This window comes from Olea europaea, chromosome 23 (genome assembly GCF_002742605.1).
Source record: "Olea europaea var. sylvestris chromosome 23, O_europaea_v1, whole genome shotgun sequence".
NCBI classification, from domain to species: Eukaryota; Viridiplantae; Streptophyta; class Magnoliopsida; order Lamiales; family Oleaceae; genus Olea; species Olea europaea.
In genome coordinates, this window is record NC_036259.1 from 4,347,685 (window position 1) to 4,362,924 (window position 15,240).

General features: G+C 36.8%; 1 protein-coding gene across 1 annotated transcript; it reads left to right on the forward strand.

Moving 5' to 3' along the window:
• The first annotated feature begins 1,717 nt into the window (after nt 1-1,717).
• Nucleotides 1,718-3,453, forward strand: LOC111371942. Its single transcript, XM_022994089.1, has 5 exons — nt 1,718-1,792; nt 1,910-2,286; nt 2,401-2,638; nt 2,828-3,145; nt 3,229-3,453. The coding sequence occupies exons 1-5, from the start codon at nt 1,718-1,720 to the stop codon at nt 3,451-3,453; spliced, it is 1,233 nt and encodes a 410-aa protein (XP_022849857.1).
• Nucleotides 3,454-15,240: the final 11,787 nt, after the last annotated feature.

Sequence of the window (15,240 nt, forward strand, 5' to 3'; positions counted from 1 at the left end):
TACTACAGCTACAACCAATGCTCACACTAGTCCTAAATCTTATGCTGTAGTAGTTGGTAATGTACCAGTTGTATCTTAGGCTGAGAGGAGTCAAAAAAAGTCCTTTACTCATGTCCTTAGAACACCATAAGAGTTTGCGGATCACAAGTTGGTCTCTAGGTACCCCTTCATTCATCATGGTGAACCTGTAGTTCTATTTACGGAGGCAGATGAGGATATCCTAGCTGAGTATATAAATTCATTCTTGTTGGCAAATTTGTACACCAACAACCACCCATGCTTAAGGTACATGATAATTTTTAATTGATGCTACACACATTTTAATTTGTTTGGCACATAAGGATAACTATGCACGTTTGTTTTTAAAACCTTTTTGGTATATTGATGGATCTCCCATGTGAGTCTCTAAATGGACCCTGAGTTTTAGTCCATTGCAAGAAAACCCAATTGCTCTAGTCTAGGTATCATTTTCTCTCCTGCCTATTCACTTTTAGGCTAAGACCAGTCTATATGCTATTGCTAAAGCTATTGTCTTGCCATTGTACATTGATGAGGCAACATCTGACCTTCGTCGTCCCAGTGAGGATAGGGTTTGTGTGGAAGTAAATTTGGATTATGATCTTCCTGACAGAATTTGGATTGAGAGAGAGAATCATGGTAGGTATTGGCAAGAAGTTATATATGAAAAGAAGCCAAAATTTTATTATAGATGTAGACATTTTGGGCACACAAAAGATCAGTGTAAATTTGGAGCCGGACCAGTAGCACCTCCTCCTATCCCAGTTGGTGACCCTATTCCTCGGCTTGTTATCTTGACTAAGGATAATGGTAAGGGAAAGGTTGTTGAGGCTAAACCGCATCAGAGGAGGACCCCAGTTCGTAGAGATCAGAGGAAATAGTAGAATGCCAATACTTCAGGTGCCCATGTTCCACAGACCGTTCCTACTACAGTTGGTCTTGATTTACCTGTTCCAGGTGTTATACATACTCAGAGATAGACAATTGCTTAGCAGGTCCCTCCTATAGTTAGTATTACTACACCAGCTATTAGTTCAGTTGCTCTTCACACAATGTTACTCAGGCTCTGCTCCATAGTTGTGTAGATCCACCCTTTAGTACTTCTCTCATTCAGTTGGCTATTTCACAAGTTGTTCCTCCAACAGATTAGTCAGTTGCTACTACAATTGTCCCGATCAGTTTTAGCCCTTCGACTTCCACTACATCAGCTTTGACTCCTTCACATATTGCCATTCCTAGTTCCAATGCTTACTTTGAACCTTTGGCTCATGATATGATTCAGTGACCACATGTATTTGTTGAATCAGAGGTACAACTACAATGGTCAGAAATTTACCAGGTCCCACACCTGGCCGCACTAATGCTTCTGGTCCTCCCATTTGTCAGCAGAACATAGAGGCTTCTATTCATTCTCTGCATTCTGAACAATCAGATACAGAAAACACAGCACATATTGAGGTACACCAGCAGGGTGTGTCCCGTAGGTCATCTACTGAAGATTTGGTTGGATTGGCTGGATGGACAGAGAGAGATGGTTTCCTCAAGGTTATATGGAAAAAACACCCGCAGGCTACTGATATTCCATACCCTAGCAGGAGGATCATTAGGAATCAGTCACATGATACCTCCTTACATTTCCCATCCCTATGAGTGTCATCATATGGAATGTAAGAGGTGTAGCTAGTGTAGCTACTCGACGATGACTAAGAAGGCTTATTCAGCTCCATTAGGTTTATCTCTTGGTTATATTAGAACCTTTTGTCAGTCAGTACAAGTTTGCATTTATTTGGTAATGTCTGAGATTCAACACGGGAGTTCAGAATGAGTCGAACAAGATTTAGCTTTTCTAGATGTGGCGACTACCATTACTACTATTGTTGATAATCCCTAGTTCCTTCACGTTAGAATTAAAGATCCCAGACTAGTGCATCCCATCCATCTGACTCCTGTCCTTGCCTCGTGTAATGTTGCTGTCAAGAGGGATTTGTGGGCAAGTTTCCACCACATTTCCCTCGATATGGACGACCCTTGGCTAGTTGAAGTTGAGGGAGATTTTAACATCATTACACATTATGGTGATCATATTGGTCACAATACTCGTGATCAAGGTACTATTGGCTTCTCTGATATGATGTTAGATTGTGGGTTGGAGGACGTTGGTTTTCTTGGAAATCGGTACACTTGGACCAATGGTCGGGGCAGAAAAAGACTGGACAAGGTACTCATTAATTCTTTAGCTACAACATTCTATCGACAACTTACTGTGAGGCATTTGAATCGTACTTCATCTGATCACTCACCTTTAGTAGAATTCTGATGATGATTTGGGGCCTAGACCGTTTATATTTCTCAATGTTTGGATCAAGCATCTTGATTTTCTAGCCTTTGTCTCTCAAAAGTGGTCACTCCTTACTCATCTCACAGGGATGACGGCTCTTGGTGGAATCGACAAGTGTTTGGAGATATTTTCCAATGGGTGCGGGATGCCGAGAATAAGGTTGGTGAGACAGAGTTAGTATATGACAATGATCCTACATTGGAGCATCGCAGTTCACTACATCATACTCAGGTAACCTTGAATCAGTACCTATCTAATGAGGAGCGCTTTTGGAAGCAAAAGGTTGGTTCACGATGGATATGTGAGGGAGATCACAATACTCGATATTTTCATACGATGGTTCAGGGACGCTGGATCACGTTGCATGTCAGGTCCATCAGGATATAGGAAGGGAAAGTTTTAGCTACCCCTACTGACATTCATACTTCAATTGTTGCATTCTACCAGAGTCTCTTATCTGTCTCTCTATAGCCTTTGTATCCCATTCGTTCTGATGTCATTCCCAAACTTTTGACGAAGGATGATAATATTGCTCTAAACCACCCCCCTTCAATTCATGAGGTATGGAAGGCTACCTTTAGTATAGATGTTGACAATGTTGCGGGTCTAGATGTGTTCTCATCCAAGTTCTTCCAGCATTGTTGGGATATTATTCAGAAGGAGGTATACAAGGCAATCTTGGATTTCTTTGACGACGGTCATCTTCCACGGGGATTTACTGCTACTTCTATAGTCTTGATCCCTAAAAAGAATGGTGCTTGTAGATGGACTGACTTTACATCAGCTTATGTACGATGTTCAATAAGATTATTACTAAACTTTTGAACACTTAGCTGAGTACACTACTGCCATGCATTATTTCTCCTCCACAGAGTGGATTCATCTCTAGCCACCTGATTGGTGACAATGTGTTATTAGCTCAGGAGATGCTCTATACTCTTGATGATAGAGTGCGAGGAGGCAACACTATGTTGAAATTAGACATGACTGAAGCATACGATTGCATGGATTGGAACTTCATTTACTCTGTATTGGATGCATTTGGATTTATAGGATCAAGAGATGCATTTCGATGTGCCATTTCTCTGTACTCCTAAATGGCCACCCATATGGTTTCTTTCCCTCGTCACGAGGACTCAGACAGGGTAATCCCATTTCACCATCCTTGTTCATCATAGCTGTAGATTACTTCTCACACCTACTCACATAAAAGTTTCAAAAATATCCCAGCATGTGTTACTGGCATAGAGGTAGTACTCTAGTCTCACATCTCTCATTTGCTGATGATTTGATTATTTTTGCCAACAGATAGAAATAGTCTATCAAGTGGGTTTTAGACTGTTTGGAGCACTACGAGGGGGTTTCTAGGACGTTGATGAATAGAGACGAGCGATCTTATACTACCCAGACGGACATCCACTAGCCAGATCAAAAGGTTGAATATTTTGATTAGGTTTAAACTTCACCAGTAGCTAATCACTTGTAGGTTCCCTTATTCAAGGAGAATAAGAGGAGCTTCCTCTACGATGATCTTACCTAAAAGGTCAGGAACAGGATCTTAGGTTGGGCCTCATGATTATTATCGCCTGGGGGTCGTATTACCTTGATGAGATCAATACTTTCTTCCATACCATTATATCTACTTCAAATTATGCAGCCACCTAAAGCAATGCTAAAGAAACTTGAGAGTATCTTTACACGATTTCTATGGGGTTCTAAAGATCAGGCACAGCGCTTACATTGGAGAAGCTAGAAGAAGATTTGCCTTCCTCCTGATGAGGGTAGTCTAGGCTTTAGGAGATTACAGGATATGGTAGACACCTTCTCCATGAAGCTCTGTTGGTTGTTCCGCTCTTAGAGGTCACTTTGGGCTCATTTTTTTACTAGATAAGTATTGCACAGGGACACACACTTCACTTATAGCCGTTCCCTATTCGACCTTTCCTAATTGGAAGAGACTAAAATCAGTGGGGCCACGGAACGAGCCACACATTGCTTGGCACCTTGGAACCAGTCAGATTTTCTTTTGGCATGACTGTTAGATGGGCGAGTCCACGTTAGCATCTCTATTCTCACATAGGCAGCACACATTTATGAGGGTGCGTGATTTCTTTAATGACAATGGATAGGATTTTGGATGACTATTACAAGCTCTTCCTTCTGACAAAGTGGAGCAGATAGGGGCCATACCTCTACATGCAGATGTCCAGGACCACATTGTTTGGAGGATTATATCAGATGGTAGCTTTACTACCAAATCATCATGGCAGCTAGTCTATTCGGTTCGCCAGGTTCAAGATTCGTATTAACTATTGTGGAGTCCCATTTTGCCTACCACTGTTTCATTCTTCTATTGGAGATTATAGTAGGATCTTATCCCAATAGATATAATTATTCAGGGCAGGATTAGATGTCAGTTGGCTTCTCAATGTTAATTTTGTTCTGAGATTGAGAGCATCAATCATATCTTCAATGGTAGCAGCATCTTTGAACATGTATGAAAGCATTTTGGGGATATTTTTCAGATTACTATTTGTTCAAGAGAGTGGGTCAGACAAAGGTTTCAGAGATGGAAGTATTCTGGACAGTACGTTCACTGTGGACATATTCGCGTTATCATTCCTCTACTGACATTTTGGTTTTTATGGACCAAGAGAAATGATACGAAGCATAGGAGGATTCGCATGGTAGCCAGACGTATCGTTTGGAGGGTTTATAGTATCATTTATTTTCCGCATATGGAGATGATCTTTTAGAATTGGGCACTAGTGAGGAGATCTAACAATTTCACCCCTTCTTTGGTATTTCTATAACTCTCCCCTCTCTGCAACCACCTATTATAGTTGTTTGGCGCACTCCACCAATGAGATCTTACAAGATCAACACTGATGGATGCATTAAGGACGGACATGCAAGTGGTGAAGGCATCAGTGGGGACCACATTGGGCATTATATCAGGGCATTCTCAACATCGTATGGCCCATGTTTGATTCTGGAAGTTGAGCTTAGAGCTATACTAGATGGGATCCTATTGGCCGAAGAACTTGGACTTTCATGTTTTTGGATTGAGTCAGACTCTACTACAACCATTCATCGCATCACTAGAGGTGGAGGACCATGGGTTATTCAGGGCTTTCTCAGATAGATCATAAACATCATCTCCTTAGATAGAGATTAATATTTCTCACATCTACAGAGAAGGGAACCACGTTGTCGATGCACTTGCCTCAGAGGGTTGGGACCGTAGGAGTTATCAGGTTTATAGTCCAACTGATTTACCACAACATACTAGGGCACTTGTATAGATTGAAAGATATGGTCTATCCAACATTAGATTTTGATTTTTTATATTTTATTTTTGTTTGCATTAGCTTACTTTGTAATGGAAGTAGTACTTTCATATTTACTGCTTTAAATTTATCTTTCCATTTGTTAATTGTAAGGGAAGTAGTACTTTCTCATTTAATGTTTGCAGTGATTGCAATCTCATATGTAACTGCAGTATTCCTCCGTCACAAGTGAGGGCATATCAATAAAACTAACGTGAGTACCGCCCTCCTTCAACCAAAAAAGAAGAAGGAATAGATCTAAATCAATGAGGTGCTACAAGAATCATAGTTTTGGGTATATGAGGAATGAGTGACTAACAGCAGTAGAAATTAAGATAAGGTTATGGATGTTACTCTCGCTGATGACGAGTCTAGCTTGGATAATTAGAGTAAGAGGTCCACTTGTGAGGACATGGGAAATACGTTGCCTTTACTACTAGGACTGGGAGTGGATCTGACAAAGGAAGTGTGAGGGAAGAGGACATAGATAGTAGTGAGTAATCTGGAGATGATTGAGAAAGTGAGAAAGATATCCATTAAGCTTACGATAAAATGTATGAGGAGAGTCTTAAGATTCTTGCGACTAATAAAGATTTAAATTCAAAGGCAAAGGAGCATTTGAGAAAGAAAAACTTTTGAAGTACATCTAGGAATGTACCTCAACTATGAGTGAATTGAAATAAATGAATGAATCTTTAGATACTTAGGTTAAGAATCTCACTAGTGAGCTTGATAAGTCCTCTAGAAAAGTTAGTGAGCTGACCTCTAAGAATGAGACTTTAGAAATCCAGGTTAAAAATATTTTGAGTGATCTAGAATATTCTAATCTCAATTTCTTACTTTTCTAGTGGATCTGAAAAGTTAAACAACATTCCACAAATGAGCAAGTCAACTGGTAATAGGGGAGGATTAGGTTTTAAAGAGAATACGGCTAGTACTTCAAAGAATACTTTTGTCCCAGCCACTGACCAGCCTAAACATGTGCCTAACCCAGAACCTAAGAATAAGAGATTTGCAAGACCAAGGTCTACCAGACAGAGTAGGACTCGTCAACCAATAAACATCAGTGATCACACAACATTGGTCCTAGGTTTATCCTTACATGCTTTCACTCTAGTGAGTTAGGACACGTTCCCGACTAAATATAGAAACAAGAGCTTCAATAGGAATAAAAATTAGGAGTTTCTAGATCAGATTTGATTCCTTACTGATCAAGTGAGTCGACTGACCAGGTTGGTGACACAGTTGTTTGGGAATTGCTCTCCTACTAGGCATATTTTGGTGAAAAATAGTGATCTAAAAACTTCTGAAATATATCACGGTGCTCTTAAATATAAGAACATGTCTTTATGTAACTAATTAGGTAATTTTTGTGTATACTTGTGCTTTGTCACTTGAGTCATTGAATGGTGTATGCATCTCATCTATTTGTTTACTTTTTAGGTAGTTGTTTCTTGCATGTGCATCTTCATTCTATTTGCATTGGCATGTGCACATTTTGTTTATTTTTTGTGTGATTTTTTCAATTTTTGTGCTTGGAACTTTCACGTTTTTAAATATAAAAAAGCACAAAAAAATTAAATGAAAAATACAATAATAATAATAATAATAATAAATTGGGGAGTGGGATCTTTTCAACAGCATGATACATAAAATTATTGAACTTGTGTGTTCTGACCATGTATAGGCCAAATTTATGAGTTGTAGCACATTTTCCACTACTTGCTTAGGTTATTATGGAGTACTTAGTATATGTGTCTTCATGTACCATCTGTACTACACACACTATGATATTGTAAATGAGACTTGACCGGATGTGTGAGATTTGGGATGGTAGTCATGTGTTAGTAAGGTGACTTTGAACATAAATTGACCAAATTTGTCGGACCTAAGCTCAAGTATATCCCCTCATAATAAAAAGCTTAATATCTTATGTTCTTCTTCAGAGCCTATTTCACTCGAACAATTGAGCCTGCAGGGTATCTCAAACCATGGTGCCTATAGTCAATTGACTTGGTTAACTGGCATAAACCTCACTACAACGATCATCTTATTCTCTTAATGAAGGACATGTACTTAAGATACGAAATAATTGATGAGCTCCAAAAATATTGAAAAATCTGAAAAGAGTATGTTCAAAGTTAGGGGGAGAAAAGAAAAGAAAAGATCAAAATATACAAGCAAAATAAGCTTCATTTAAAGGTCCTAATGTGCTTATTGATTTGACTTTCATAAGTAGGAGAATAAACTTATTAGCAATGATGTTTTGCATGTCCTTTCTCATAAACTTAAAGTTTGGAGTCCTGCTTACAAATAATTGGTGACACTTTACACATATAGGTCATTTATACAATTTACTCTATTTTAAATTAAAACGAGTATGTGGAAAAGTTTACTAATCATTGATTATACTTTTGCATGCTATTAACAACATTTTTAAGTTGTTACATATTTTTGCTAAAAATGAGTTTGAAATTGTACCCTTCGTCATTTGTGACAAAAAGGGGAAGAGAGAATATATGAAGGAAGAGAATCTTGAAATTGATATTTACATTTTATGTCTCCGGGTTGTTGGGGAGAGACATAGATACCTTTTGATACTGCATAAAAATGTTGAGACTTTGTAATAAATAAGAGAATTTGCATGGTATTGTACTCCATATCATAATACGCAGCTGTTTGAATTTTGATATTTTGTGTTGTTAATGTTTTGGATGGTGTTTTGATTTACATTAATGTCATGTCTCAAACTAGCATGCTTATTTTTTATTATGAACTTCAATTGTTACATTTCTTGTATCACTTGCTTTTATACTGGGTATTTGAGTTTTTGATCTTAGGAAGCAGGTATAACAAGGAATGCAAAAGATAGAAGAGATTGGGTAGTTTAGATTGTTATATTTATTTTACTACCTTGATTTCAATAATGTATAGTTTTGTCTCAAAATGCCAAAAGGGGAGTTTGTTAGGTTTTATCTTGTAATTGATGATTCTGTAAGCAAAAAGGACTAAATTGAATATGTGTAAAAGTCCTGGAGTTAGCAACAATAATGTATAGTTGGATAAGGTAGCTTAAGGTTAGAGATCGAGATTAGAACAAGGAAGAAGACACGTCGCATTTTTGCTTGTCTTTCGTCAGGACAACACTCAAACGAGAAAAACAGATTGCCTCTCGCTCGCTTGTTGCTACCACTTCACTCGAGTGACAACATTATTCGACCAACCCTAGTTTGCGATTTTGGAAAGTTTTATACAGCCTATAATACCTTAACATCCCTAACTATAAATACCCAAGCTTGTATGATTTTTTGAGGTGGTTGTTCATTTATTCCTCATATATGTATCATATTTATATCAATCCTTTGGTGATCCAAGAGTTTGTTCAAACCTTAATTCAATCCTTTGATTTTTGAGATCCTATAACCACATATTCCAAAAAAACATCAAATCCTTGAACCCAAAACATCCATTTTCTTTGTGCAACAAGGAAGGCAGCTGAAGATTGAAGAAGGTTAGACTACAAGCGCAAGAATAAAAACAAGAATTAGAGATTCTTGGGTATCCACTTAGAAGAGACAATTGTATAAGATCGAGAAACTAGAGGAGACAACAATATCTTGGAGATCACAGAAAGTAGAACGGGAAGTCTAGTGGAGTTGGCTAGACAGAATCTAACTGTACTATTCAATGTCTATAGCGGAGGTAACTAGGTTGGTCCGGAGTTTTTACATAGTTGGGTTTCTCCATAACAATATTGGTATTATTTATTGTTTCGATATTACAAATATTAGTATTCAAACATAGGGAATTGAACTTACATGCTTGATTATCGAGAAACTATTCAAAAGTGACTTTTTGCTTTTAATATGTTAATTCCACACGTAAGGTCACACTAATAAATAATCTTGAAGTGTAATTTGATAAACTAGATCGTTCTAATATTTCACAAGTGGTAACTTAGCATTCTGGAGGTTTTTCACTTTCGTGACATTCTTTCCATCTTTGATATTACTTTTACCCGCTAACTCCTAATGGTTGGGCCATATGGTTGGTCCTTTTTAGTTATGAAAATATATGGGTTTAGAAAGGAAACTTTCATCAAATATATTCTGATCCATCTGTCATCCCGTGAAGGCAAGAAATAAGGTGCATTACCAAAAGAGTATTGCTCCATTTTTCCTAAAGTGCATCAAAAACTTGAAATTACTCCCAATAAGGTGTATAACTGGACAAAGGGCTTTTTCTTTGTTTGTGGTAATTGGGGACTTCAACTCGATGACCCCAACTCTTCTATCGTTATTTCTCGATGTTATGGTGAATAGCATAAGTATTAGTTACTTACTCATCCTTTATTTTTAATTTTAATGTTTTCTTATTTTACTATGTTCATGTAGGCAAGCAGCACGCTGTTCTTAGTTGTCAAGCTCTTAACGACCTTCGTACTTCAGTAGCACCTATTCTTAATTTAAGTTTTGAGGTTCGCAAAGTAGAGAGACTACTCTACCCTTCTAACTCAATTTTTTAAAACATTGGTATTCAAACTACCATGGGTGAGTTTCGACACTCGTTTTCCTGTTTCTTGATTTCTCTATTTTCAAATAATATCTGATTTTTCTTTTTATTTCGAAATTCAAATTGATTTAATTGTATGTTTTTCGAGGCCTCTAAGCACCAAAAAACTTTCGTACATCCCTCTCCCAAGAAATCGACTTCTGAAGGTTCAAGGGATCTAAGAGTGTGCCTTTAATGGTGATCGAAGGTCCAACTAGCCTTTGATGGTGATTGAAGGTCCAACTAGGCAACCTCTATTCTACCAAGGGGCTGGATGGTCAAAGTTTTCTATCGCTACTTCGGATCCTAGATCCCTACCTATGAAGTCTGTGCCATCCTCTGTCTTGACTCGAGTTAGGGATCTCTCCAAAGTGAAGAGAAAAACACCTAATAGATCAGAGCTAATTATGGATCCCAAGTAATCCTATGTTCCCAGGGTTTTACCTTGGATTCTAAGTCCATATTCTTTCATCACTATAATGAGGAGTTAGATTTGAGAGTTTTGTTAGCACTTCTTTCTTTTATTTCTCGGGATATGAGATCTATATATTTTATTTAATCAATCTTAGGAAAGGCTTGGGAAAGAGCCTACCCATATATAAAGAAAAAAAAAAGTTATTGATGCTCATCTCGTGAGAACTATTGGTCTTCATCTTGATCAGAATGTCGAATATGAGATTTGTGTTTTACGGGCTAATATATTCTACAAGAAGGTTAATTCCTTGGAAAAGAGTATGACGTCCTTCAAAAAAAAAATGGGAGAAGCCAAGAATGAGAGAACCAAATAAAAGGTAAAGAGCAACGGTGCTCAAACATTTGCTACAAGGGAGGCTTCCTTGGTAGCTAATGTTAAGAGGATCTCCAGGACCTAGAGTTGGCTAAGAAGAGCTACGCAGCTTAAGTAACCAGAATTGAGTGCAAAGTTTCGCACCTTAGGAGGAGCTCTGACTGACGAGGTCTAAAGAGTTTGCTGTTTTTAAGGATCTTGATAATGGGAGGAATAAAATAACCTTGTTTTGCAATCAATTGGAGAATAATGAGACAAAATTGGCTATTACAGATTCCAGAATCTCTAAAGCTAATGTTTGTGAGGCAAAACTTGTTGAGGATGCTATGTTATTCCTAAAAGATCAAACTACCCCAAAGATTGGAGAAAAATCAATAAATACCTCAACTTTTGAAGAAAAACGCATGCAATTCAAATACTTTCCTCTCAAATATCAATTTTTCCTTTGCTTCAAGTTAGAGCATTGAAATTAGTGAGTTTAGAAGGAGAGTATCATAGTTAGGTGAGAGGATTTGATGATGAAGGAGAGCTGGTTGTTTATCTACACGAACACAATTAAATAAGATAATGCTTTCAAAGCGAAAAAGGCAAATAACGAGCAAAGCAAAAAATATTTACTGTATTCATTGTAAAATCAAAGCATAATCACGTAATGATGAGGATCATTAGGCTACAGCCCCCAATTACCACTAGCAAAGAAAAAGCCTCTTTCCAATTTTGTAGTTTATTGAGAATAGTTACACGTTTCAGGCAAGTTTTGGGGGGTGTGAGGAGAAAGATAATAATACCTTTTTTGTTGATGCATTTTATTTCCAGCCTTTACAGGATGGTAGACAGATAGAAAAACCTCTAGAAAAATCTCACCTTCCAAACCTACCTTTAGCATTGCTCCCACCCATTTGGGGTAAGTTGGGTGGGAGCAATATTAAAGGAAGAAGAAATAGTATGAAAAAATATGGTAAAAGGGGATTCTGAGACCCATATCCATCGAATGTCTATGAATAACAACCATACAATTGTGAGGAAGGCAATCCCAGTTTGGAATTGCTCATGACAAATCATGTTAATCTCAATAGGGATACAAATCTTTCTCAGTAGTATTAGTGAATATTTTTGAGTCCTCAGAAGTCTCCCCATCGCTGAAATCAACCGAATCATCCGAAGGGACATAAACCTCATCAACCTAAGGTTGGGAACTACTAGCACTTAGAGACTTTGGTTAGCCCCAAAAGTGGAGGGATTCATCACAGAATAAAGCTGCACTTCAATGCCTTTGAGATCTTTTAGAAGAGAAATGTATACCAGAAAAGGAGGATATAAGTTAGAGCTTTTAACTTCAGAATCTTATGATAATTTTCGAGAATCCCTCTGAGAGACATGATAACAAAGACAATTGTGAGGATTAAATGAAGAAAGAATGTGTACCTATGGAAAAACTTTAAAAAAAAGTAAAATCGCTAAAAGAAAAGATGACTAGCATGAAAATGGCAAAGTGATGTGATCCAAGAGTCAAGCTCAAAGAAGGCAAGTGCGGAACCGAGATCCATTGATAATTGAAGGCGGACCAATGACGCGATCGAGGGCGAAGTGAGTGAAGCAAACGATGGGATTGTTCATTCAAGAAACAATTGATAAAAAATCGTTCGGGACACAAAATGAGGCAACTTTTATGTTCGGATCGAGAGTCGAATCAAAGTAGATCAATTCAATACAAGCAAACAAAGTCAGAGGCTACCACAACTTTATGGTTGTAAACCTAAGTACATGTTGTCTCAAGTAGTAAACTCGAAAGTTCGAGGTAGAATCACAGGGAAATGGAAGAAAATAAACTATTCTATGAATAGTGAATAGTTGGTGGAAATACGATGAAGAAGATCACTAGAGCGTTGGGGATTCACTTTGGATAAATGAGTAAAAATTACTCTTAATCTTTTATTTAACTCATATGAAAATCAACTAGAGAATGATCTCATATGGAAGATAGAACATTTATCACAAATATACTAAAAGATAGTTCTTGATAATTGTTTGAAAGAATGTCTCAAAATAAGTTGTTGGTATGTACACATTATCTAAGCATTTATGGTGCCAAAATTGTCAGCAATAAATCAAAGTCTTTAACAAACCAAAATCATTTATACAACATATAATTTAACCAAATAAGAAGATGAACATTGAAGAACAATGTGAAAGATCAAAGACAATACTATATATTTACAAAAGTTTTACCCCTAGCTCTAGCTAAAGTTTTAGAAATACGTGATGAAATGTTATAAAGAAAATGAAGAAAACTAGAATACGATGAAGAGAAATTGTTGCTCTCAAAATCTTAGCCAATGTCCCCTTTTATAGGCAAAGGAACATCCAATATGAAAGTGGACAATGCAACTTGTTTCTATCCACCTTCAAAGCAATTGGAATGTACAAATTGATACAAATTTTCAGATACTTTGTACAGTGAATATGGACTTTTGATCAACTGATAAGTTGTTTCCATTTGAGTCATCTTTCCATTGGTTAAATTTCAGGTCTATTGGATCACTAAATCTCTAGATATGGCCAAAACAATTAGTGATGCTCACAGGTAGAAAAGTTGTATCCAGCTAGTAACAACTTGGATCTTTCACGGTAATGTTAGCTTCCTATGCTGAGAATTTGACTCCTTTCAAAACATGAAAGTTATAGATATATATCTTATCTTTCCAACCCAACTTCAGACACCTTGGTTCGATATCTACAACTCAAGTTATGACTATTTTACCAAGACAGCTGCATCTTGCACGAGACAGCTCATCATTCTTGACTTTTCAATATTTTTTCCTCCACTTGCTCCACTTGTTTTACATTGAAAATACATGTGAAATACATCAAATAAATACTCTTTCAAAAGTATATTACTCATGCCGACGTGAATTTAATTATGTATTTCAATTAATTGTATTTTTAACTTGTATTTATGGAAATTGAATTTACGACAAGAGAATTGAAATTAGAGACTAACATTAGTGATTTTAAACAAAGTAAATGTAAAACGCCTTGTAAATGATGTATCTTTGAAGTACTTTTAGGCACTAATCACACTCCCCAATCAAGATATTGCTAGTCTCTAGCAATAAAAATTCAAAATAGTTCAAATAAAATAGCTTGTCGCACTTGTCTCAGGATTTGAAACTGCTTAACAAAATGCTTCTAAGGTTTGCTATCAAAACATAGTCTAACTTGTCCAATGCTTGACCAACGTGTGTGTGCATAATCAATTCAATCGCATACTTTTTCAAATTGGACTCATCCCGACCCTCGATGGTTAATTATTTCTCTCCTCTCGTGGGATGCACACCCTCAAACTTGATTTTGTAACTATTTTCCCAAGATGTGATTTAAGGTTAAATTCATATACTATTACTCACCCTCTCTAGTTTGGTTAGATTTTACTAATTGTGGCTCAACACATCAATAAATAAGGATTATCCTTATTTTTGATTGATTCAACCTCCAAGAATCAACTAAACTACTAATCCCTTACCAAAGGTCTAATTCTCTAAAATAAGTGTTTGAGATTAATCAAGGCATATAGTGCATCTTTTGTTTTATGCACCAACTTTTTTTTCAAGTTTGCAGTGTGTATTCTGTTTCATGCACTAGCTTGATCTCTTTATATATATAATGGTCCTTATTGGGATATTTTAGGGTAGTTTCACAACATGACTGCTTTTTCCCTTTTATGTAATGATTAGTGCAATGTCCCTCATTAAACATCCATTCTCGAAAATCGATCTTTAACTTAAGATTCTCACCCAATTATCATCTCATTGGTCTTAAACAATCCACACAAAATTTAGCACACATGGAATCCACATCTATCTTGATGTCTCCCTACAAAAGTTCAACCATCCCAAACTATCCTAGAATTGGTTTAGTAGAATTTTTATTTTTACTTATTTTTATTTTTTTGGGTCATAGTTAATTCTACCTATTCTACCTATTGATCCAATCTAAATAATATGTGATTCTCATAATTATTGTGCTCAATGTAAATCAATCTAACATGAACAAGCTACAACTTAATTAAAGCGGCATCCCCTAGTCACAATTCATAATATAAAAACAATTTCAAATAATATTATCATCTGTTGGCAATGCTATTTTTTTTTTAACTTTTTGATTCCCCCCCCCCCCCCCCCCCCCCCCCTCTTTTTTTTTTTCACTTTTCACAACAT

Coding starts and splice junctions, on each gene's coding strand:
- LOC111371942 (XM_022994089.1), top strand. CDS start 1,718: ATGACTAAGAAGGCTTATTCAGCTCCATTAGGTTTATCTCTTGGTTAT. Junction 2,287..2,400: donor TATCGACAACTTACTGTGAG/GCATTTGAATCG, acceptor TTGATTTTCTAG/CCTTTGTCTCTCAAAAGTGG. Junction 2,639..2,827: donor AGCGCTTTTGGAAGCAAAAG/GTTGGTTCACGA, acceptor GTCTCTCTATAG/CCTTTGTATCCCATTCGTTC.